At 36.2% G+C, this 23,577-nt stretch overlaps 1 protein-coding gene across 1 annotated transcript in view; it reads left to right on the top strand.

Annotated features, from left to right (window-relative positions):
- The first annotated feature begins 9,535 nt into the window (after positions 1 to 9,535).
- LOC123560926 (uncharacterized) overlaps positions 9,536 to 23,577 on the top strand; it is a 70,359-nt gene continuing 56,317 nt past the window's right edge. Inside the window, exons 1-7 of the mRNA XM_053552355.1 lie at positions 9,536 to 9,703; positions 15,000 to 16,161; positions 19,700 to 19,873; positions 20,264 to 20,547; positions 20,969 to 21,104; positions 21,694 to 21,918; positions 22,711 to 22,921. Coding sequence (XP_053408330.1) covers positions 9,536 to 9,703; positions 15,000 to 16,161; positions 19,700 to 19,873; positions 20,264 to 20,547; positions 20,969 to 21,104; positions 21,694 to 21,918; positions 22,711 to 22,921 — 2,360 coding nt within the window. The remainder of the gene's footprint in view (positions 9,704 to 14,999; positions 16,162 to 19,699; positions 19,874 to 20,263; positions 20,548 to 20,968; positions 21,105 to 21,693; positions 21,919 to 22,710; positions 22,922 to 23,577) is intronic.

Raw genomic sequence — 23,577 nt, 5'->3', positions numbered from 1 at the left:
TCGAACTCGGACCTCGCGCATGGAAAATATGTGCGCTAACCACTGGACCATAGAGACTTTTGACATAAACGTATGATAAAATTATGTTTATAAATAAATTTTGTTAGGACAGCGTGTCTATATTCGTTTTACATTGACCTTTTTGAAATTATTGGCTTTTCTACAATCAAATAAATAAATAAACAACGGTTTTGTTATTCAAACAGTGCAGTAATGTAGCTTACTGTAAGTTACATCATAATTCATTATTGGAAACAAAAAGCGGGCCGCTTGAATCATCCATAAACTCGTTTCATGAAGAAACCCGAATAACACCGATTTCTATTGATACCGCGAATTTTCATCTCGATAGAATAATTAGTTTTAATAATGCGGCGCCCGATCGTTCATAAGAAATTTTATTTTATCAAATGTCGTCCTGAAAATTATTTATTGCGCAAGCACGGCAGCAGGTCCGGTAGAATTATGGGAGAACAACAACAACAAAACCGGTGAAGGTATAGAACTTATTCCCAAGTTGAACGGTATATAGGTTTACTTTGACATATTTACACGTACACATTATCTATAGACGGAAAAACCTTCGGTTTTCCCGTATTAATAGGCTGTATAATCCAAGGTAAAAAATTTGAGAAATTAAAAGAGTTGAAAACATTTTTAATTTTATATTGGGAGGTAAAAGACTATTGCGAAAAAGGGATAAATTTTATTTCAGACTAAAGAAAGATAGAAACAGCAAGTCTAGAGCAACCTTTGTTAACCTGAAAAACGAGATCAAGCGACAAATTAAATTATCTTACAATAATTATATAGAGTACATTGTAGGTATGAAAGAACTAGATGAAGAAAAAGACACCAGTAACAGCAAATTTAATACTAAAAAACTTTTCAGTCTCATCAAAAATTCTAAACAGGACGCCGCGGGAATCGCATCATTGTTTGATAAATCTTCAGGTACCACCAAAACAGAAAACAACAAGATGGCTGATATATTAAACAGACAGTTCCAGTCCGTATTTACTCCCATGTCACCATTAACAGTCTCAGTCTTGTCATTCAGCTATTTGATAGCAACATTTACCCTAATCTAGTTTCTACTTCTTCTTTAGAAAAAATATTACAACTAGAAAATGCTTTTGTAAAAAAGCGCATGTCTTCCCCAAATGCAAAGTCCTATAGGCAAGAAGTCAATAGGGGTCAGGACCGAAAGTCCAAGAGACACTGATGGTTGGCTGCAATAGGGATCATCTACTTGGCATGTCCAGCCATCCCGCTAAATTTCAACACTCTTGGCCTTGTGGTTCTCAAGTCACTGTTCAGGCTCCTGTGACCTTGACCTTTGATCAAGTGACATCAAAATAAATAGGTTCATCTACTCTGCATGTCCAATCATCCTATTAAGTTTCAACATAGTAGGTCAAGTGGTTCTCAAGTTATTTCCAAAAAATGATTTTACATAAACAGGCCATTGGACCTTGACCTTTAATAGACTGACCCCAAAATCAATAGGGGTCATCTACTCTGAATGTTCAATCATCCTATGAAGTTTCAACATTCTGGGTCAAGTGGTTCTCAAGTTACTAATTGGAGCTGGTTATCAATGTTCAGGCTTCTGTGACCTTGACCTTTAACGGAGTGACCCCAAAATCAATAGGGGTCATTTACTCTGCATGAACAATCATCCTATGAAGTTTCAACATTCTGGGTCGAGAGGTTCTCAAGTTATTGATTGGAAATGGTTTTCCATGTTCAGGCCCCTGTGGCCTTGACCTTTAACAGAGTGACCCTAAAATCGTTAGGGGTCATCTACTCTGCATGACCAATCATCCTATGAAGTTTCAACATTCTGGGTCAAGTGGTTCTCTAGTTATTGATCGGAAATGGTTTTCCATGTTCAGGCCCCTGTGACCTTGACCTTTGATGGAGTGACCCCAAAATCAATAGGGATTATCTACTCTTCATGACCAATCATCCTATGAAGTTTCAACATTCTGGGTCAAGTGGTTCTCTAGTTATTGATCATAAATGACCCATCGGACCAAATAACATCACAAGTTCGTTTGTTTGCAGGTGACACTGCTGTATATTTAGCAATTACAAACATGCCTGACTGCCAAATTCTCCAAGATGATTTAGACAAGCTGGTCAAATGGGAAGAAATTTGGGAAATGGAATTCAATCCAAGTAAATGTGTTGTTTTAAATATAACTAAAAAGAGGCAACCCTTTAAAATTTCTTTTAATTACAGGTTACATGGAAAAACATTAGAAGCAGTTGACAGCGCCAAGTATTTAGGAGTGAACATATCAACAGACCTATCATGGAATAAACATATAGACCAAATTCATAACAATGCTAATAAAACTCTTGGCTTCCTTCGCAGAAACATCCAGACGAAAAACCAAAACATCAGAGATGTTGCCTACAAAACACTAGTTAGACCACAGGTAGAATATGCCTCTTCTGTGTGGAGCCCTTATACACAATCAAATATTACCAAAGTAGAAAATGTTCAGCGTAGGGCAGTCCGTTGGGTAAAAAACAATTATTCTAATTATGACAGTGTCACCAGCATGCAACATGAACTTGGTTGGCAGACATTACAAGACCGAAGTGACATGGCACGGCTGACAATGTTCTATAAAATTGTGTACGGTTTGGTGGCAGTACCGGTTCCATCTCTCGTGGTGCCCGTGAGAATGGCGCGCCACATGCACCCCCTTTCCTTAAGGCAAATTCACACGTCTGCCGGCTATTATAAGTATTCCTTCTTTCCCTAAACAGTCGTTCTTTGGAATAGCTTACCCAGTACTACCGTCCTAATATCTTACCTAGATGGGTTTAAGCGTAGTCTTAACCCCTCTCTCATTTCAAACCGCCCCCGAGTACCGGAGACAGTTGTTTTTACCAGCTTTTAACCTATAAATACATTCACCTTGTATTAACACTATCTCACTTTTATTCATTCTCACTATTTTACTTTGAAGTCAGTCTTCTTTCAATGCCCGAAAATAAGTTAATTTTATATGATAGCCGTCCTCAAGCCTTTCACAACGCTGAAAGAATTTTTAAAATCGGACCACTATTAAAAAGGATATGGCAATTTGAAATTTAAGAAAATGGCTGATCATGGGGGCAGCCATTTTAGTGTATTTATGACGTCATTTACACACTGCTAAATTCTTTATTTAGCAAATACCCTTTTAAATATATTAATTTCACAGCTTTCTTGTGTGTAAGATGTAAAACATTGTAATTTCTTTTATTATAACTGGAAAAAGTAGATAAATTAATTAACAGAAGTAAGTAAACACAGTTCAAATATGTATCTAAAAATTCAATAAATCCGCCTTTTTTTTTTGTTGCCATAAAAACAAAATGGCCGCCATTTTTATCAAATATTTAAATGCTCATAACTTTCTCTTCTTTTAAGTCGATTTTTTAAAATTCTTTCACTTCTTTAAATGATTTAAGAAATCCTAGCAGACGGAATTATTATAAGAACAACATTGCCTTTCCCTTTAAACTACTTTTATTCTTGCACTTGACGCGCACCTGCTAGTTTACCCGAAAGGGGCTTAAGCAGTATGAAAATAGATAGATAGGTCAGTATAAGATGTTTTACTTCTAATTTCTTATTCTCTTAAGATAAGACAAGATTTATTTTGAAACCAAAATTTATTTTGCAATCTCTAATGTAGCTTTTATTAGTTTAATTTGCTTTGCAGATTTCATATATGGATATTGCTTTGTGTCAACGCTTTGGTCCGATTACCGTATCTAACTTTCAGGTACACCATTAAACCTATGTTAAACCTAACGCTAACCTTTAGTCAGTATATTGTATCTGCCGAAGAGGTTAATACCTTTTTTGTCTGAGGAAGTGGACATAAAGATTCATCGTCTCATATATATGAGTTTTTAAAGTCATATTCATTCTTGGGAACAATCGGTTTTATACGGAGAATGGCGGAAAAGTGAGGAAGTCGCAGTCATTTTATTAAATATATACTTCGCGGTCATCATTATAATATTATATTTATTAAACTTTTATAACTTATAATTAGTGCATGAAAGCAAACTGTGACCTATGATCTATACGATAGCAAGTTATATTTATATGATTTTAACGATTACATGTCAATGTCACGAAAGAGTAATTATTACACAGATTTTCACTTTCGATTGTGTTTCATTTTGTTTCTTATTATTTTCAAGATGTCCTTGATTTAATTAATTAAACACAATTTTTAGGCTATATGATATCTTATCAGGCTTTTTGTTACATGATTTGTCGGGTTTTTTTTAAAGAGAGTGAGTACACAAGAAGGTACGGTGTACAGATGATTTGTTATTTGTGTTAAACAAGATGATAATAAACACTGAGATTTATAGTAACATTTTACAGGCAAATCAACTGAATTTTTTATGGTATTGAACTTTGGCGCCGTGTACAGATAACTGAGATATTAAGAATTAATTATGGAATTTAATGAAGGAATATAATTTATTATAAAAAAAAATGAAAGAAAAATCCTTTGGAAACATAGAACGTAACCAAGCAACATAATAGCAGACTCAGGTATATTGAGTCTGTTCATAAGAGGCGATGAAGATCAGACTGCGCAGCATATACTTCAGAGATGTAAAAGGGATGACCAGGAGCGAGCTGCGACTTGGCCGATAGATACCTCAATCCACCAGAAACTGTATGGAGGCACTGAGGATCTGCGGCAAACCACAAGTTTCATCGAGGCTACTGGTCTGACAGTGTATTCGCGAACGACAAGAAGAACGACAAGAAGAATAAGAGGCGATGAAATGTGCAACACGTCTCACGCTCCCGAGCACTGATTTAAGTGGAATTCTATTACAGTAAAAATGACTGTACCCCATTATCCCAAAGGCCCAGAAAATATAACAACACTGGGTCCAGTTACGTCTTTTAAAATTTTATTGCCATAAAGGTAATTTCAGCAGAATATTTAAGATCTATCTCACTTTGTAAATGATCTATTAAGTTTGTATGCATAAAGAAATGAAAAGGCTATTCTCTGTTCTGGAATGTGTAGTGTTTTTGACTAAGCGTGGTTTTGTTTATGTTATGATTTTCCTATCTAAAAAGGAATTTGCTCGTTTGTGAATTCTAAATATTTATGTACACGTTGTGACTTTTTAACTGGAATGAGGACGTAAATGAATAAAGGCATATGGTGGCATAGAGCTATTTCATTGAACGTTTGAAGTGTTATTACTGAGCATTATTCGATTATGTCAAATTAGTGAAATATAGCATAATTTCTTTTCCAGAGTATTTTTCAGCAACCGCTCGCTGGAATTCTGTGAAACTTCAAAGAAACTTCACTCCCATGACGAGATGAGCGTATGTTCTTCATGATCCTGTCGGATGATTTTTCATTGAGATACTGCCATTTGATAATTCAACATGTGTTTACTAAAGTGGGGATTTCCTAAGCAACCATACTTTGGGTGGCATCGATAATTGCTTGTTCACTTTATGGCGGCCACAGAGGTCTAAATTTAAGTAAAAATTTAAATGTTTGACAATTTGGTAGAAAATATGAGACAGAAGGTTGTATTGGTGACTGTAAATTCAATTTTAGTGTGAGTAATAATAACAACTTGTTTTATGTTGAAATAGTAAAATGAATGATTTCTGAGGTTCTCCCTATTTGCAGATACTATGACATCGCAATTAAGTTTGCATTGTATCACTCTGTTTTGTTTGTTTTGGGTTTAACGCCGTTTTTCAACAGTATTTCAGTCATGTAACGGCGGGCAGTTTACCTAACCAGTGTTCCTGAATTTTGAACCAGTACGAACCTATTCTCCGCAAATAACTGCCAACTTCCCCACATGAATTATCAGAGGTGAAGGACGAATGATTTCAGACACAATGTCTTTTATCAAAGAACATACGCCCCGCCCTGCATTGTATCACATTTGAAATATTTGAGCATAAAATCAAATGCATTGTATCACATTTGATTTTATGCTCAAATATTTCACACTTAGAATCAATGGAATATAGTAAACTCATGTCCCATTATAAAAAAATATGCGTTTAAGAAGACTGTTTATGGCGAAATCTTCACGATTTAACGGAGTGCCAAAAATGCACAGTAAATAGCACGTCCTGAATGTTTACCCCTTTTCAGTAATATAAAAATAAATTGGAAGTTCATGAAATAAGTTTATCGCCTAGGCCAGTATTATACATGATCATATAAAAGAACTGAGTATAATGGATTCGTGTCCATTCTGATTTGAATGTTGACTGCCACCATGAAGCATAGAATTTAGAAGGAAATGAGACAAGCAGAAGGAGAACATTACTGTACTAGAGCATAAATTTTCTCCTATGCCAGTCTCAGTACAACAAATAAAGAAACGGCACATGAAAGAATTCTATACTTTAGGTGAGTACAACATATGATCCTATAACAGTAATGATGGAGATGATTTCTATATCGATTTAGGGTATGCCAGCGTAATAGCAAGGAAGTATAAGTGCACCCTTATACTCTAACCTACTACATACACCCCCTCCATTTTAAAATTCGTCCTCGAATTCCAGAGTTTGAACCTCTGTGGGAAGTTCCAAGGTGTCCATTCATATCTACTGAGTTATTTACGTTGGGCTCCAAATGTAACAGGCTGATAATACTTCAAATCTGACCGGGACTCGAACCCGGGACCTCTCACACCTAAGGCGGACACTACCACGTCGCTGTAAAAGCTAGTTCAATAGCAAGGAAGTATAAGTGCACCCTTATACTCTAACCTACTACATACACCCCATCCATTTTAGAATTCGTCCTCGAATTCCAGAGTTTGAGCCATGGTGGGACGTTCCAAGGTGTCCATTCATATCTAGTCATGAGTTATTTACGTTGGGCTTCAAATATAACAGGCTGATAACACTTCAAATCTGACCGGGACTCGAACCCGGGACCCCTCACACCTAAGGCGGACACTACCACGTCGCTATAAAAGCTAGCTCAATAGCAAGGAAGTATAAGTGCACCCTTATACACTAACCTACTACATACCCTGAGCCAATGTAGTAATCATATCCTATAGTGCATTTAAAGGATCATATGTTGTATTTACCTAAATGAATAAAATTATTCCACGTGCCATTTCTTTATTGTTGCTTATATCCCAGATAAATAAGGGTGTAGGTTCTATGCTTGCTGGATACTGAAAACTGTTTCATACCCGCAGTCAATGAAGAAATCACCCTATACTATGCTTTTATCACATTATTCATGTTGTAACTAAGCAAAAGGAAAGAAGTATTCAAGTGCAGTTTCTTTATTTCTGCTAAGATCTTAGTTAGACAAGGCGTACATTCAATGTGTATTGTATACTGTAATCATGTGTATACCCTGATCAAATGAATAAATCATTACAGACATTGCAGTTCCTTGATCCTGTGTTTTACTAGGCAATAGGGATCAAATGATTTCATGTGAAGTTTCTTTATTGTTTATATATTGGACAAAAAAGAACGTACATACATTCAATGCATACGATCTGAGGTTACGGAGCCTGCATATCACAGAAACTGTCAAAAGACAAAATTGAAAAGCAGGCACCATATCCAAGGGTGATTGTACAATTCCCAAAGCTATGAAAGCGGGAGTATTGGAACCACCCAGGCCAAAATGTTCAAGCTGAAAACCGTCTTAACAGTACCAATAGCACAACATAAAAGTTGTGCTGAACGATCTGAGAAGATCGAAATATAACAGCCCGGAATGTACGGGGAGACTTTTATATATTGCCGCCACACGGCACAAACAACGCTGCTGTGATAATAAAATAGAAAAAGTGGAAACTCCAAAGGTCACAAACACGACAAAAATGAAAATGTTGCAGGCTCGGTTTGACTGAGCCTGTTCGTGGGATGCAGATGTGTTCATGGAACCTTCAACGATGCACTAGTGTATAATTCTATTAAAAGCGGCGTTTTGGTCTCCAGTTAAAATAATGGGCTTGCCCTAAACGAGAAGACAGTGGGCAAAACTAAACAAAATGGAATTAAGAAAGGGTTCTGATGTTACGGAGCCTGCATTACCAATGGAAGTTGAACAATATTCTAGCTAGGGCTTATTAATATGTGTTAAAGGTAAAGGTAAAGAGTAAAAGTAAATTTTATTTATCGACGCTTCGTGAAACAATAAACATAAGCGCTGTAGAGCTTTTGAGCGACCATATTTTTAACAACAGTTAAAATTAAAACCAGTTATACCTTACCCCCAGCAATTTGCGATAAAGTGTCTTGCCCAAGGACACGCTGCAATGGGAGTAGCCAGGAATCGAACCCTGGGCCTTCACCTCAGTAGGAAAGCGTCCACAAATACGTTATATGCCTTCGAGGCGTGTTGTATAATGTAAACTGTTGCATACCTATAACAGGCTGATAATACTTCAGCCCTGACCGGGAATCGAACCTGGGACCTCTCACACCTAAGGCGAACACTCTACCACTTCGCTATAAAAGATAGTGTAATAGCAAGGAAGTATAAGTGCACCCTTATACTCTAACCTACTACATACACCCCATCCATTTTAAAATTCGTCCTCGAATTCCAGAGTTTGAACCTCTGTGGGAAGTTCCAAGGTGTCCATTCATATCTACTGAGTTATTTACGTTGGGCTCCAAATGTAACAGGCTGATAATACTTCAAATCTGACCGGGACTCGAACCCGGGACCTCTCACACCTAAGGCGGACACTACCACGTCGCTATAAAAGCTAGTTCAATAGCAAGGAAGTATAAGATCCCCTTTCTTAATTCCATTTTGTTTAGTTTTGCCCTTTGTTTTCTCGTTTATTTTAACTGGGGACCATACTCCGATTTTAATGGAATTACTCACTAGTGCATCATTGAAGGTTCCATGTGTACCGCCGTATGAACACATCTGCGGATGTTTCTAAATTGTTTTTTTTTTTTTTTTTGTAGTTGTAACATTTGTTAATATTGAGTTCTGCTCAACCTAGAGGTCGTGGACAGTAGCATGCATTTCCACTACCGCCCATGCACAGGCTAAATCAAACCGAGCCTTCCACGTTTTCTATTCTCTAACTAGAAAATTGAAATGATAAACAGGTCTGCAGCATAAGATTCTGTAGAATAATATAAATTTCATGTAAATGACACTTGTATTTGCTAGACAATCTACACCATAATCAAAGTATATTTTAGTAGTCAATAACCAAAGGGATGCCCGTTGTGCTTTTGGCGGGAATGCTCACGTTGGGAAATCTATATTTAGACGTGCCCCAGTTACACCCAACATATAAAATTATGTTTATTGTTCAATTAAATGATATTTCGTTGGTCCAAGTGACTTAACTTTAAAGCTTAGTATAAGAAAACTCTATCATGATCATAGTTACAGAATGACATTCTGTTAGTGCAATAAAATCCACAAATATTGAAGAATTTCCCCAAAAATTGTAATGTTATAAGCGGCTCACAGTAGGTTATTTTTGGAAGTTTGTCATGGCGAGGTTACGTTTTCCTGGCCGTCCTGGCCATCGTTTTGATCGTTTAAGCCTTAAATACTTCGCAGATGACATAAAGAACTCACAGGATCCATCTTTGGCATTCTTGCCACAATTCCAGCGTGGTCTGAAATCATTCAGGGACATCGTTGGTTTGTCAGATGAGGTGAAATTTCTTTGCATTTGCAGTGGTCTTCAAAATGGCCGACATCGCGAATAAAAACAACTGCATTAGATTGAAAAAACAAACGATTTGTATACGTAAATGATCTAAAACTGGTATTACATGCGTTCCTTTCATGAACCCACATTGTTGATGTGTAGTACATCTACCTTAGCTTCTATATTTGATGGAATATCCGATTTTAATATGAAAATACCGGTGCATGTCCTGATGCAACTGAATCAATTCAATAAACTGCGTCAGTAGATATGGCCCAGATTAAACATGGTCTAAAAACAAACATTTACTTGTGTTCAAGGGTCATTAAGTTTCAGAAATTTGTAAAGGTTGACAAGATATTTCGAACACGAAATGATAAAACCGCCCATATAATGCACATTTGCCTTCAGTCATGCCTTTTTTCCTTCAGTAATAATTTGGGTACAATCAAAAATCCATTATTTTCTCAAATCAAATATAGAAAAATTTTAAAAAGTTAATATAATTTTGGTTAACAACATGTTCACAAAGTTCAGCGTGTTTTTATGTTCGTGGGTTGTTCCTAATACAGTCTTCGTCGTAACTGGGTTGCCCGAAGTCCGGGACAAGTAGATCCTGTTTCGGGCAAGCCAAAGTTTTCAGGTGGTTGCCCGAACGGACAAGTGCTTTTTCCGAAATTTAAATCCCTTAATTTCCACAATAATTACAAAAAAATTTCAGGAATCTGAAATGAACATCCTAAATACTAGCTTTCGTATATTTATGCATGAATTGATGACTTCACATTTGCAATATATAAAGTCACTTTACAAAATTCAGAAATTACATCCCTATGACTGGAGTTTACCCGCAAATCGTAAAGATATCAAAACGTCATGCCAGTAACTTTCCATTCCTCGAGCACGTGCGACCTATCGTATCGCCGTTACTTTTGTTTATCGACACGTACACAAAAAACGCGTATAGTGCATTCATTTTTTAATATAATCGCTTCAAATTTTCAACACCGCTTGTGAAGCGATACAGTTTGAATTCTATAACAATTTTAATAAGATATCGACAGAAATGTAGGCAAAATTCTATAAAAACGATCGAAGTTTCATACAATTATTTGTAAAATTTCAAACAGCGCGATCTTAATTATTTATTTATTTCTAAAGGTAAATAAATAATACTTACTATGGTCATAAAATTCAGACTTTTGACAAGAAAGTACAAAAAACAGAATTAAAAAATCTTAAATAATGAAAAAGCGGCAGCAATTTAAATACATCGAGTAAAACAGATTTCTGCAAGTAGGGCTGAATAGGTTACGTGACCTCGTGAACGTAAATAAAAAATTGTTTTAAAATAAAGCAGTGTGATGTCGCTGTGGTTTTTAATAAGTTTAATAAGTAAAGGAATCTTTGCACATGTCTTTTTTGACTCCACACTATGTCAGATATTCTTTTCAAACAATAGCGTAAATTCCTTGAGGGCAAATAGGTCACAGAGGTAGGATATCTATTATCGTTTGACACATTTACCTGTCAGTTTATACAGGATATTGCACATTCGCTTTTAAAAAAAATTAAAGAAGATACTTTTTTACTGATTTCTTCTCAGCAGTTTAAAGAACCGAGGCCGTACGATCAGACAGTGATGTGTCACAATGGCGCAAAAACATGACGTAATGCCATGACAATCTCGGGCAACTATATCGCTTTGATCTCCACTTCAAATGCCATGATACCGACACACTTCTTTTAGCTCTTTGAGGGGGTTTTAACTGATGATGAAAACAAGGCCAATTACTTGTTTATCAACAGAATAATTGCCGATAATTGTTAATGTTTTTTTTTTCGCTTTAAACACGGGTGGGTTGATGATGATTATTGTGTCCATATTTTTTGGACACGTTGCCCCGGACTGTGATATTTACTTGATAATAATGATTAAACTTTTTTGGCCATGCCACACCAGAAACACAATTATTTTTGGGGGGGGGGGGGCTAACCAGACTGATCCATTACTGCAGTTAAATTTGAACAACTACACTATATTTTAAAGGCCCTGGATTAAAAAAGTAAGTTTTAGAAGGGTAGTGTAAATTTGAACCCCACACCTGGCATATAACTAGATACTGGTATAGATTACACTTTTTTCCTACAGTTTTCTCCAATAATTTCTGTCTGCTAGTTACTTGAATATTGCAACATGATTATCCACTTATGTTGGCTTAGCCAGCCCATCGATAGTGTGGGTAGGTTAGTTGACTACCATTTAAATAAATGAATGTTGAATTAAGCATAAACCAAAATACATCATATTTATAAACAAAATGATTTCGGGCAAGTAAAAATGTTTTCGGGCAAGTGGTTTTCTTAACTCACTTGCCCGAAAGGACAAGTGCTGAAAAAAAATTAAGGCGAAGACTGCTAATATCTGGACTATTTAAGAAATGAAAAGATTTTTTTCCGGTGTTTATGCGAAATGAACGACAGAATAGGATCGGCAGATCAATGAATCGCTAGCGTGATTTATGTTTAATATGCCAATCCTATTCTGTTCTGACCCCAAAAGTCAAATATGAACAGGAATCGAATTTAACTTTTTTTCCCACTGGCAAATTTTTGCTAGTGCCATTTTTTTTCCACTAGCAAAATGATTGGTTGACTAGCAATTATTTAAAAGCTGTTTATGTGCTAAATTTATTAAGTTGTTTTGTTGTTGCAGGGTTCGAATTTAGCCAGATTTTCTACTTGCATTTTTTCGCAAGTGGTATTTTTTTTAACTTGCTAAATGAAAAAACAACTTGCATTTTCTGCGACTTGTCACTTTATTAGAACATTAACAGAAACATCCACGTGACGAGTCCATCCAATCGTACTTGCGCTATATAAATAGTAACTTATTATAGATTACCAAAAAAACCACTGGATGCGGTAAACGTCATCAAAATTGGCGCAGGTACTTGTCAGCAGTTGAAAAGACATGCACACGCGACATGTATCGAGTGTAAACTTCCGTTTACGATGAAAGAGTGCTCCGAAATTCGTTCTGCAATTGACAATGCGCTGCAATGACCGCGAGTTGTTTTAAAGAAAGAACAGTGTAAGATCGAGACGACTATTAGAATTGCACATTATTCGGCCAAAAATTTTCACTCGCAAAAAAATGCTGGTGTCTGAAATCTTACCTCGCAGTTTGAAATTAGCACTCGCATTTCGCGAGTATGCGAGCTTAAATTCGAACCCTGTTGTTGTTTATTTCACGGTCCGGACAGCTGGTAGTTGAACTAATCCGTCACATACAGTTTGTTTTATAATGTGACAGTCAAACTGTAACGGTGGCTGCAAATGTCAGAAATTTTAAAGCAGCCACTCAGCGACAGTAAGCTTGTCTAGACAGCCGGGGACTTTCTGGTTTGCGAAAGTACGATACAAACCAAAGTACTCAGTGATTCTTTGGACTTTTGGCTGGACTCGAAAGTTATATAGTTTTGGTTTTTCTTCAGGTCACTGTCCTTGTGTTGCTAGCATTTTTGGACTCTCCACGGGCCTTTTTGCACGAAGAAACTTGTTATTTTCCTCTCCATTTCCGCAGAACTTTGCGAATCACCGACCAAAACGAAAATAAATATTGTCTAGACGCTTACTTAGATATCCAATAATTACATTTGTATAAAGCGACAAGTGTCTACAAGCGGTCACAAGATTATCGGTAAATTAACTACCCCAAAGGAGTTTTTAAAGAGAAAAGGACATTTGAGCGAATTCCACAATTTTTTAACGTGATCGCGAAAATATTTGAGTGCCATACTCGCATTTTTTTATACTTACTCGAATTTTGCAAGTAAGCGACTGCTAAATTCGATCCCTGTATGAAGGGGTCATTATGACCAACTATCATATCACTTGCCATTTTCGACAACCAGCCAGTCGTATTTTGACAACCATTTTTCGCAAAATCCTCACGGTGTGCAAACTTTTTTGTTTATATTTGTATTTTCCGTTTCGGTTTGGTTTGAGATCGAGGCAGTGACAGGGTTTTCCTCACTTGCAGAAGACAGAAAACATGTCATCTTTTGTTGGTGAGCCATTTTTGTTGAATGGTTTGCCGTATAAAGAGACGTGGAAGTTTATCTGATATTTAAATCTAGAACACAGTCTACCTTAAATTACTACTTTATACCTATGTGCAAATCGGTACTTACTTTACAATATTTGGTACAAAAATTTGCATCACCGTTATTTCGACCGGTAATTAAGTTGCCATCAATGACGCGTTCAGAATTATTTGAAGGTCATTTTGAAAATCAGTGTGCTAAAATGCACAGAATTGTGCGTCAAGGAAAACCCTGACAAAAGAACAAAAAATGCCGAAAGAGCCAACATAAAGCAGTCTTGGGATAATACCCTATCACTTTAGTGAAGCTTTTAGTTTTATTTTGGCTTAACTGAATTGGGTATTTAAATATATGATACTTCATGATTTTTACTTGAGTTTGGTTACCATATGAATATATTTTAGTCCGAAGTTTTCAGCAATTAATTTGGAAGGTTTTAAAAATCTAACTGAAGTTGGCACGGTTGATCCACATTAAGATTGTTATGACTGTTATTTTTTTTATAAATTGTGAATGGGTCCTGCACCAGAAAAATCGTGAAAGTTAGCGTCATTTTCTCAAAATTGTGAATTATTCCCCCTTAATTGTGAATTTTTTCAATACTTTGTGAATTAAGATGTTGTGATTGCTTATCATCCAGATGCTTGATTAAGAAATACTTCGTCCTCAGTTGTTACTGTTCACTTTCCATTCGACCTCTGATACACTGTGTTATTCAATGGGGTGTACGAACAACTGTGTAATGAAACCATTTAAATGATTCGTACCCAATTTGTACCTAAACACACTAAGAATTAACGTTCAAGGATCAATAATACAGGGTGACGAACGTAACAAGTCTTGATCAATCGGGTGCTTTTCCTTGCAGAAGTTGATAACAAATTTCTTTAAAGTTTTTCAAGACTGTTTTTACATTTTTCTACTATTTTGAGAGATTTTTACACCCATTGTGAATGGGTGCAATGGACCCAATTTGAAAATTGTGAAAGACCGTTTGCAGTTGTGAATGGGTCCGATTTTTTGTACCACTTATATAAGGAGAAAAGTCGCTGTATGAAAATGGTGAAAATGCAAGAACTTTTAATTACAACTAATCATATCATTATAGATGCTATAGTAACAAAAAAGTTATCCAGTAGAGAATCTTTGTTGACAGATTTGTTAATTATGTCAAAACTTTCCTTATTGTAGGATGATGAATTTGAAGGATTCACATTTGAAGATGTTAAAGATGGTGAGAAAAAGCTCAGATTATTCAATAAAGAGCAGCAGAAGAAAAAGGAGAAAGAAGAGCAGTCAGCTGAAACAGGAGGCACTGCGTTGCCACGGGGAACCAGGCTAGGAAGTGCTCGTCTATCTCTGGAGTCTTTACCAGCACCAGAAAAAAGTAGAGTGAAAATTAAAACAGTTGAAGGAAAATCATATAAAGATTTAATAAAAGATGACAGTAAAAGTCCAGGAAAAGCTGGGATTCATCCTGTGAAAATAAAAGGTGCAAAGATATTTGATCACCGGAAGAAACCAAAGAAATTCAAACTGGATTATAAACATGGCCTTCATGATGTTCATACCCCTGGAAGTAAAGCTAAAAAGTCTGATATGGATATGGCAAAATTCTTGCTTGAAAAGGCAAAACAGGCAAATAAATTACAAGAACAGGCTAAAGCGCGCCGACTGGCAGCTGCCAGAAAACCCGTCCAAGTTCAGAGGAAAGAGTTTGTATTACCAACGCAGAGTTCACGATCATCTCGTGTCATTAAACCTAACAAGAGATTTTTGGAATCTGATTCTGTTAATACAACTGTGATTAAAAAACCCAAACCAGATGAAATATCTGAAACTACACCAGAAAAACTACCAGGCAAACCTGTAATTGAAAGAAAGAAAAGTTTGGATAGTTTCCGTCCGAGTTTTAGCGGCAGTCCAAATAGTATTGGTTTACTTGATCAACCTCTTATAGTTGATGGGAAAAGAGACAGGAAACCAAGTTTGAAATTGCAAATGTCGGATGACGAGTCTCCACTATTTTCTCCAACAAAGTCAGCAATGACAAGTCCGCTGGCAGCTCCTAAACTTGGAACCAGTCTGTTTTCACAGTCTCAGTTCCAGAAAGCATCGGAGAAACAGAAATTTAGCATGATGGGTTTTGGCACATCAAGACTACATGGGACGTCTATTGTTCAGAAAGCCAAGTTACAACTTAACAGGGCAGCTTTGAATAAATCTAAAGCAGCGTTAGCAAGGTCGCTGAAAGCAGAGATGAAACGTGAAGCCCAGTATGCCGAACAAGCTAAACAGCTGGAAGTTGACACAGGTCATCCCATGACAGATGATACACCAGCTAAGGAAAAAGGTTTGTTACTTGGTATTTCTTCAAGTTTGCAGTGTCAACATGATTCATTTTGAAGTTTTAGTCCTCAAGCAATAATTATAAGAACTATAACTAGTAAAAAGTTTCCTTCCTATTTTATTTGTTGCAACAAAATTTCCCCTTCCATGAGCCATGCCCCGTGCCCCCTCCAAACTGAAAAAAAACAGCATTAAAAAAAGAAATGTTGCTTGTAACATCAGGATTCTTACCCAAAAGACATTGACTACTTTAGTTTGTAGACAAAATCTGATTTGGATATTTCATCTGTTTGTTAAACTTGTGTGTGCATGTCTTTTGAGGCAGTCCATTTTTTCTTACAGATGATTCCTATATTGGTTTATCATAAATATTGAAAGTTCCTATATTGGTTTATCATATTGAAAGTGCAAGGAACATCTGACAAAATTCTTGGTGTGAATAATTACAATGCTGTGAAAAGTTTGTTTTTTTTGCATAAATTTATACAGATTATCTCTATGAACAATATATTTAGAACTTTTTGTTGAGATTGTAAGGGATAAATTGGGCTCAATTTTCAAAATGAAATTGGTCACCCTTTCAGGGAAGATTTATGATTTGTTGCTAATGTTTTATGTGAATTTTTGCAGAACTTTTTTAAGCGTGAAAAAAATCTTTGTTTCCGGTAACATGCTAGAAAATATTAGGGTAGGTAGGTCTGATTTTTTTTTTGTGGGACTTTTTGGAAATTATTTTCATGTCAAACAAGAAATATCTTTAAAAATGATGGTCGGCGAATTGTAATGAGGAAAGAAGTTTATGAATTTTTCATCCAACATTCATCTTTCATCTAACAGTTTTCAAATTGCAAAACTAAACACCGCACTTTAACAATTTAAATGGTTCTCTTTTAATTTTTCGCAAAGGTTTCGTAGAGTTGCAATTTTGTTTCGTTTATCCTTACGTAGACGAATAATTACAGCAGTAGTTTGATGAAGATTCATGAAGCGGTTCATGAGAAGAGGTCATTAAACGTGTTTATATTTTTAGCTAAATTGGTCCCTATCCCCATTTGTAACAAAATAGCAGGAGACCTTACAATATTGTTACACGTCGAGTTTGATAAAAATCCATTACATTTTAGTGGTTAATGCGAAGAAAGGCATATCTACTTTTAGCTATAGTGGTCCCTAATAGGGCCCAAGTTCCTATATAAATAAATTTGGAAGAGGACCGTATAATGATGCTCCAGACCAAGTATGACAAAGATCCACCAAGCTGTTCATGAGACGCTGTATAAAGGCAATTCTAGTTTTAGATCTAGCAGCCCCTAAAAGGGGTCAAATGTCCCAGCTGAACAAAGTTGGCTGCAGGCCTAATAAAGATGCTACAAATCAAGTTTGATTAGAATACATGAGAAAAAATCAATTAATGGATTTTTTTATTTATTATTTTTATTTATTTCTAAAATAGGCCAACTGATCCCGCTATAACAAATGCATATTCGCTATTCATGAATCTTTGGACAATGACGTCACACCTATAAAAAAGTGGAGGTCAAGCAAAACATACATTTGTAATTATTTCAGTATTTCTGTTTCATAAGCAAAGTTTGACTATAGTCATATCACATAGATAAACTGTATGCAGCGTACCTTCATTTCAGTGTAACGAGATTCAGTCATTATATAGCATATATATAATAAAACAGATTTCAACTGAGTTCAATATTTGCATACCATACTAAAGAAAAATATTCATATATAATAAATCAGTTAAATAATTTATAACAAATATATCAAAGCAAACAAGTAGTCATTTTAATATGCAACCTGAATAAGTCACAAAAGCAAGAAACCTTTTCATATACAGACGACAATTGTAACAAGGAAAATCTTTTAAAAAGCACTTCTCTACATAAGACTCTTATCACACCCTTATTCATGTGTTACGCAGACCGTATTCAGCTCTTTCTTTAATTTGATATATGTTGGTATTGAACAGGTTTTTATCATATTTATTAAACTTACCTATCATTTTGAGATATATCAATATTCTTGCTAAATATACTGAGCCAAAGTTAGCTTTAAAACTGTGAACAGCGTCGTTTAGGATAAACGCTTTGTCTACATTTCACTCAGCGTAGCACAATCAACAGAGTGAAAGAAATTGACACTCCCGTCCAATCAGGCAGAGTGTTGCATAAATCTTCCATTTTGATAAATTATCTATAATGCGTTATCAAGTAGTTTGATTTGCAAACTGAAGTCACGTGGCATAGGTAACGAAAACGAATTTAGACGGCGTCGCCAAAAAATGAATACAAATAAGAGAGCTATGCCTTTTGAGCATCTAACATCACTGACAATGTTTAAAGCATAAAAAGTGCAGTTTTGCAACTTTTTAGCTAGTGCTCAAAGGTGAGCTTTTGTGATCGCCCTGTGTCGGTCGTCCGTCCGTCCATCGTCTTCGTCAACTGTTAACACTCTAGAGGTCACAATTTTGGCCCAATCTTAATGAAACTTGGTCAGAATGTTACTCTCAATAAAATCTTGGATGAGTTTGATATTGGGTCATCTGGAGTCAAAAACTAGGTCACCAGGTCAAATCAAAGGAAAAGCTTGTTAACACTGTAAAGGCCACATTTATGAATATATCTTCATGAAACTTGGTCAGAATGTTAATCTTGATGATCTTTAGGTGCAGTTTGAATCAGGGTCATGTAGAGTCAAAAACTAGGTCACCAGGTCAAATCAAAGGAAAAGCTAGTAAGCAATTTAGAGGCCACATTTATGACCATATCTTAATGAAACTTTGTCGGAATGTTAATCTTAGTGATCTTTAGGTCACCGTCAAGTTTAAATCTGGGTCGGATGGGGCCAAAAACTAGGTCACCAGGTAAAATCAAAGGAAAAGCTAATTAACACTGTATAAGCCACATTTATGACCGTATCTTGATGAAACTTGGTCAGAATGTTAATGTTGATAATCTTTAGGGCAGGTTTAGATCTGGGTCGGGTGGGGTCAAAAGCTAGGTCACCAGGTCAAATCAAAGGAAAAGCTTGTTAACACTCTAGAGGCCACATTTATGACTGTATCTTCATGAAACTTGATAATCTTTAGGTCAACTTCGAATCCGGGCCATGTGAGGTCAAAACTAGGTCACCAGGTCAAATCAAAGGAAAAGCTAGTTAACACTCTAGAGGCCACATTTATGACCATATCTTAATGAAACTTGGTCAGAATGTTAATCTTGATGGTCTTTAGGTCAATAGGTCAGGTGAGCGATACAGGGCCTTAATGGCCCTCTTGTTTTAAAAAGTTGCAAGGCCATAAAAACATTTAGGGCTGGCCAAAAATTTAGGGTAGGTCGGGATACCAGAAACAAACGTTTTTTTTTACACCATAGCTGTCACTTAATCAGAGTTCAGAACTAAAAATTTCAATAAAACATGCAAGAGGTTCTACCGGGGAACTACATTTGGCCTCTAATGTATTATAATGTCCTTGAAATGTACTGTTAGATGCATGTAGGTTACCAGTATGTTACTGACTATTTCAGGCAGTGAAAAGAAGCGACTAAAGAAGAAGAGTTGTGCTGTTTGTGGGAAGAAAACGGACCTAGTTGTTTGTTACGACAAGATTGTAGCCTGCTTGTCTTGTAGAAGATTTTATAAAGAATGTAACTGGTTGATTAATGCTGGAACATTCACCAGGCCACACTGTATGCAAAATGGTAAATATACTCAGTTTATTAAATTTAGGTATCAAGACTTGTAACTTCCCATATTTCAGCTTATGAACAGATCTGAACTAGAAGTTTACTTGACATGGGTTGACAAAGTAAAGAAATACAGAACTAGTAATCTCTGCTGGTCTGGATGTCAAGTTAACTTTACAATTACATTATTTGTTTCATAATCAAAGTTTAATTTTGAAAAAAAATATTCAAGACCTTAAAATCATGCATGTCAGAATATGGAAAGGTAATTTTTTTTGCAGTAATGTCTACACTTCTACAGATGTTAAAACTTTTATTCTGTTCTGCAGAGCTGATGAAATATAGTTCATTAAAAGCTGAAATGTCATGGGTGATCATTATTAAGGAGAAAAAAAAAAATTTCAGATAAATGCAGGTTGAAGCCAGACAAAGTAAAGTGCAGATTCTGTCGAATAAGGAAAGTGCTTCAGGTCGGTTTTCCACCAATAGCTCAACTGACTGAGCTGTTCAAAGATGAGAATGGTGTAGAGAAACCCACTACAGTAGAAGAACCACAACAGACAGAGGGCATCGCTTTCCCGCCTGTGAAGAAAGCGGTTAAGAAGGGAACACCGTTACAGTCGCCTGTACCCGATACACAACCTTCCTTTACTACACCGCCTGTAGTACGGGAAACATCAGACAACACGGTAAATGTTAAAAGATTTATTGATGATAATATGTAAATGGTCTCATTGCATCAGTGTATAATCCAAATTGACTGAAAATTTGACTAGACTTGATTCTTTAACACGTAACTTTAAACTTTCTAAAAAGCGTCCAATAGAATGGGGATTTCTGTGGTTCGGTGGTTATTGTAGCTGACTTGAGCCCGGCTAAGGTTGTCATATGAAGAAGGCATTCAGCTAGCTTGAGGAAAGGTCTTTCGTCCAACCTAGTTCATAGATACCTGTCCATACATATTATAATGCCCTTGAGGACTCATGGGGTCTCCCCGTAAAAAGCTTGTGAGTTGCCATAAATTGTAATAGTGTGACTTTGATAAATTGATATGTAATATAATGATAACTATGTTATTCAGAAAAACTACACATTTCATTCCTTTTTCAGCCTTCAAAAGAGCAAGAGTTGTCTCCCCTGAAAGCAGGTGAAGGGTCAGAGAAACGACAGAGGAAGAAGAGGGCATTTAAAGAGTTATTGCGAAATAAACAGGAAAAGGTAGAGGAAACGGAGCCGGTTCATCAAGGTAAAGATATAAAATCTATAAGAAGATGCTTGGAAGCTTTGAATGCAACTAAGCAGAATAAGACTGTTGAGTCTGTTAACCTTTACCCTGCTTAATTTCTACAATGTACTGGTCCATCATTCAATTTAGGCAATACCATATATTATTCGAAGGGGTGTTCACGGAAAATTTACTGACTGAGTAGCGAACAGTTGCAGACTGTTGGAATGCAACCAAATAAAATAATGGCAGGTTTAATTGAGTCAGTTCAACAGAGGTAATGAAAAATGCAACACGTCTTATGCCTCCTATTCCTGAAATCATGTCTGTTGCTGTTATTCGTTATAAGCTTTTGTGATGTCATAATAAAAAGATTGGGTATTTATGGATATAATTGTCAGATTAGGCTTGTTTCATATCTCAAGAGCTCTTGCTTTCATGTTCCAACACTATAGGTTAGAAAATTTGTTGAAACCTCTCATAAAGGAAATGATATCATACCATATATTCTCTGTTTAGATGAATGGAGCTGAATATCAGCCCAAAAAATCTTAAAATTCTGTTTCTTAAAATGTTACTTCATTCCTCAACATTTATTTAAATTTTGCAGAAAAACCAGCAATTCAAGAGCCACCACCTGTTGTAGCAACTGGTAGTGTTGAAATCTCCCCACGTGGTGGTCCGGGGCCGAGAATTAAACACGTGTGTCGTAATGCTGCAGTTGTATTGGGGCAACCACTAGCCACATTTCCTGAGAAGTCTGAATTACGACTGAGTGCCCTACCAACTAAAGATAAAGTACAGCTATGGAAAAAGGATGAAGAAAGTAAAGCAGGTTTGTGTTCACTGTTGAGCCTTTCATAGAGATACACATTTTAATCTTCTGTGCTCACTGTTTAGTGAGGTCTCTGGGCTGGACAAAGTATTTGAAGGTAAGGCATCCTGCAGGATGAGCTGCTTAGAATTTTCACTCATTCAGCTGCAATTTCATCTCATCTTGCAATTCGCTACTGAAAAAGGAATTTTAACCACTGTTCTGTTTAAAAGTCCTTTGAAAAGAGCAAGTATTAGAATTTTATCGTGGACTATTGTGCATCTAGCTGTTGTGATCATAATGCAATACAGTAACAAAAAGCGACGGATGTAACAGTAAGAGTTGCAAACAATAAATCAACTTCTGTTTTCAGTTGTTGAGATGCTCGGGTTTTTCTGTGCCATTGTTTTCATTAAAATTTATATTATAGTCAAAATCTCACTTGTCTGCCAAAGGTTAATTTTTACTCTGTTTTACTATTGGATTTTTCGTGCCCTGTGTTTGTGTTCACTGTAAAGGTTTGTGTAGAGAAACACATTTTAGCCCTGTGTAAAGAGTTAACAAGGTTGCTGTATAAGCTACTTGAAGTGTCAGCTTTATGATGATTTCTCTGAGTATTAAAGTCTGACTTGCCCTGAAAGTCCAAAAATGTCTAATGCTCTGTGTTTTATACTGACGTTATATTTTACTTCAAGGTTTTTCTGCTTTACTTTTGAGAAGACGATTTTGTTTTGGTAAAAGAAATTCATTTCCCACATACACGAAATTTATGCAATTAGGAAAAAAAAACTTGTTTGATTTTAAATCCTGTAGCCAATGAAGATTCTGATGACGATCGACCGATGGAGGAGATAATTCAGCAGTCCGGTGATAGTGTGGTGATTGTGAAGAAATCGCCAGTGAAGAGCAAGTTGAGCAAGAAACTGACAGGGGCCGGTGGTCTACATCTGTACAAGAGGAGAATGAGATGTCGGCAATGTCCTGGCTGTCTGAGACAAGACTGTGGAAAATGCCGGCATTGTTTGTAAGCTTGCATCTTTTTTCCTTCTGTAAAAGTACATTTTATTAGATAATCAAGAAGTAATTCTGATGTTATTTTATGTTCTTCAGTGCTCCAGCTAGCTATTTACAGCAGGGCGCATCGCCCGTTCCGAAATTCGTTCCGCCCTGTTGCCCCGCCAGGCACCCTGCCCGTTTTTACAACCATTCATTTCTTTTTTAAGCCAAACTTCCCTTTTTTGCCTCAGTGATTATAATACACTGCTTTATTGCCCCCTTTTTATCGGGTGATACACGCCGGGGGGCATTGACATAATAACAAACAATTACCTGCTGTGCCCGAGGCAGACCATGATATTTTAGACTGCTCCACTAGCAATTAAACTAGCATTAAAATCACTGAACCTTAGTGTTAAAACAGTTTGCAAACCAGTCTGAAATCATTGTCATTTCGCGCCACCTGTCAAAGTGTACTTTCGTTTTCGGTAATATAGTCGTAAATACCCCTTTATACATATCTGAAACTTAAGTCCAGACAACAGACATTTAAATCTAATTAATAAGAATTGATCACAATCAAATTTAAATAGGAAAATATTTTGATTTTATCTTTTTACAAGTTTTTGAAATCGAAAGTAGGTTGTCGTCTGTTTTGTGAAATTGCCGATTTTTCATGAATAT

This window comes from Mercenaria mercenaria, chromosome 10 (assembly GCF_021730395.1).
Source record: "Mercenaria mercenaria strain notata chromosome 10, MADL_Memer_1, whole genome shotgun sequence".
Classification (NCBI taxonomy): Eukaryota; Metazoa; Mollusca; class Bivalvia; order Venerida; family Veneridae; genus Mercenaria; species Mercenaria mercenaria.
Note: the sequence above shows the minus strand (reverse complement) of the source record. Positions and strands in the feature narration are given on the sequence as shown.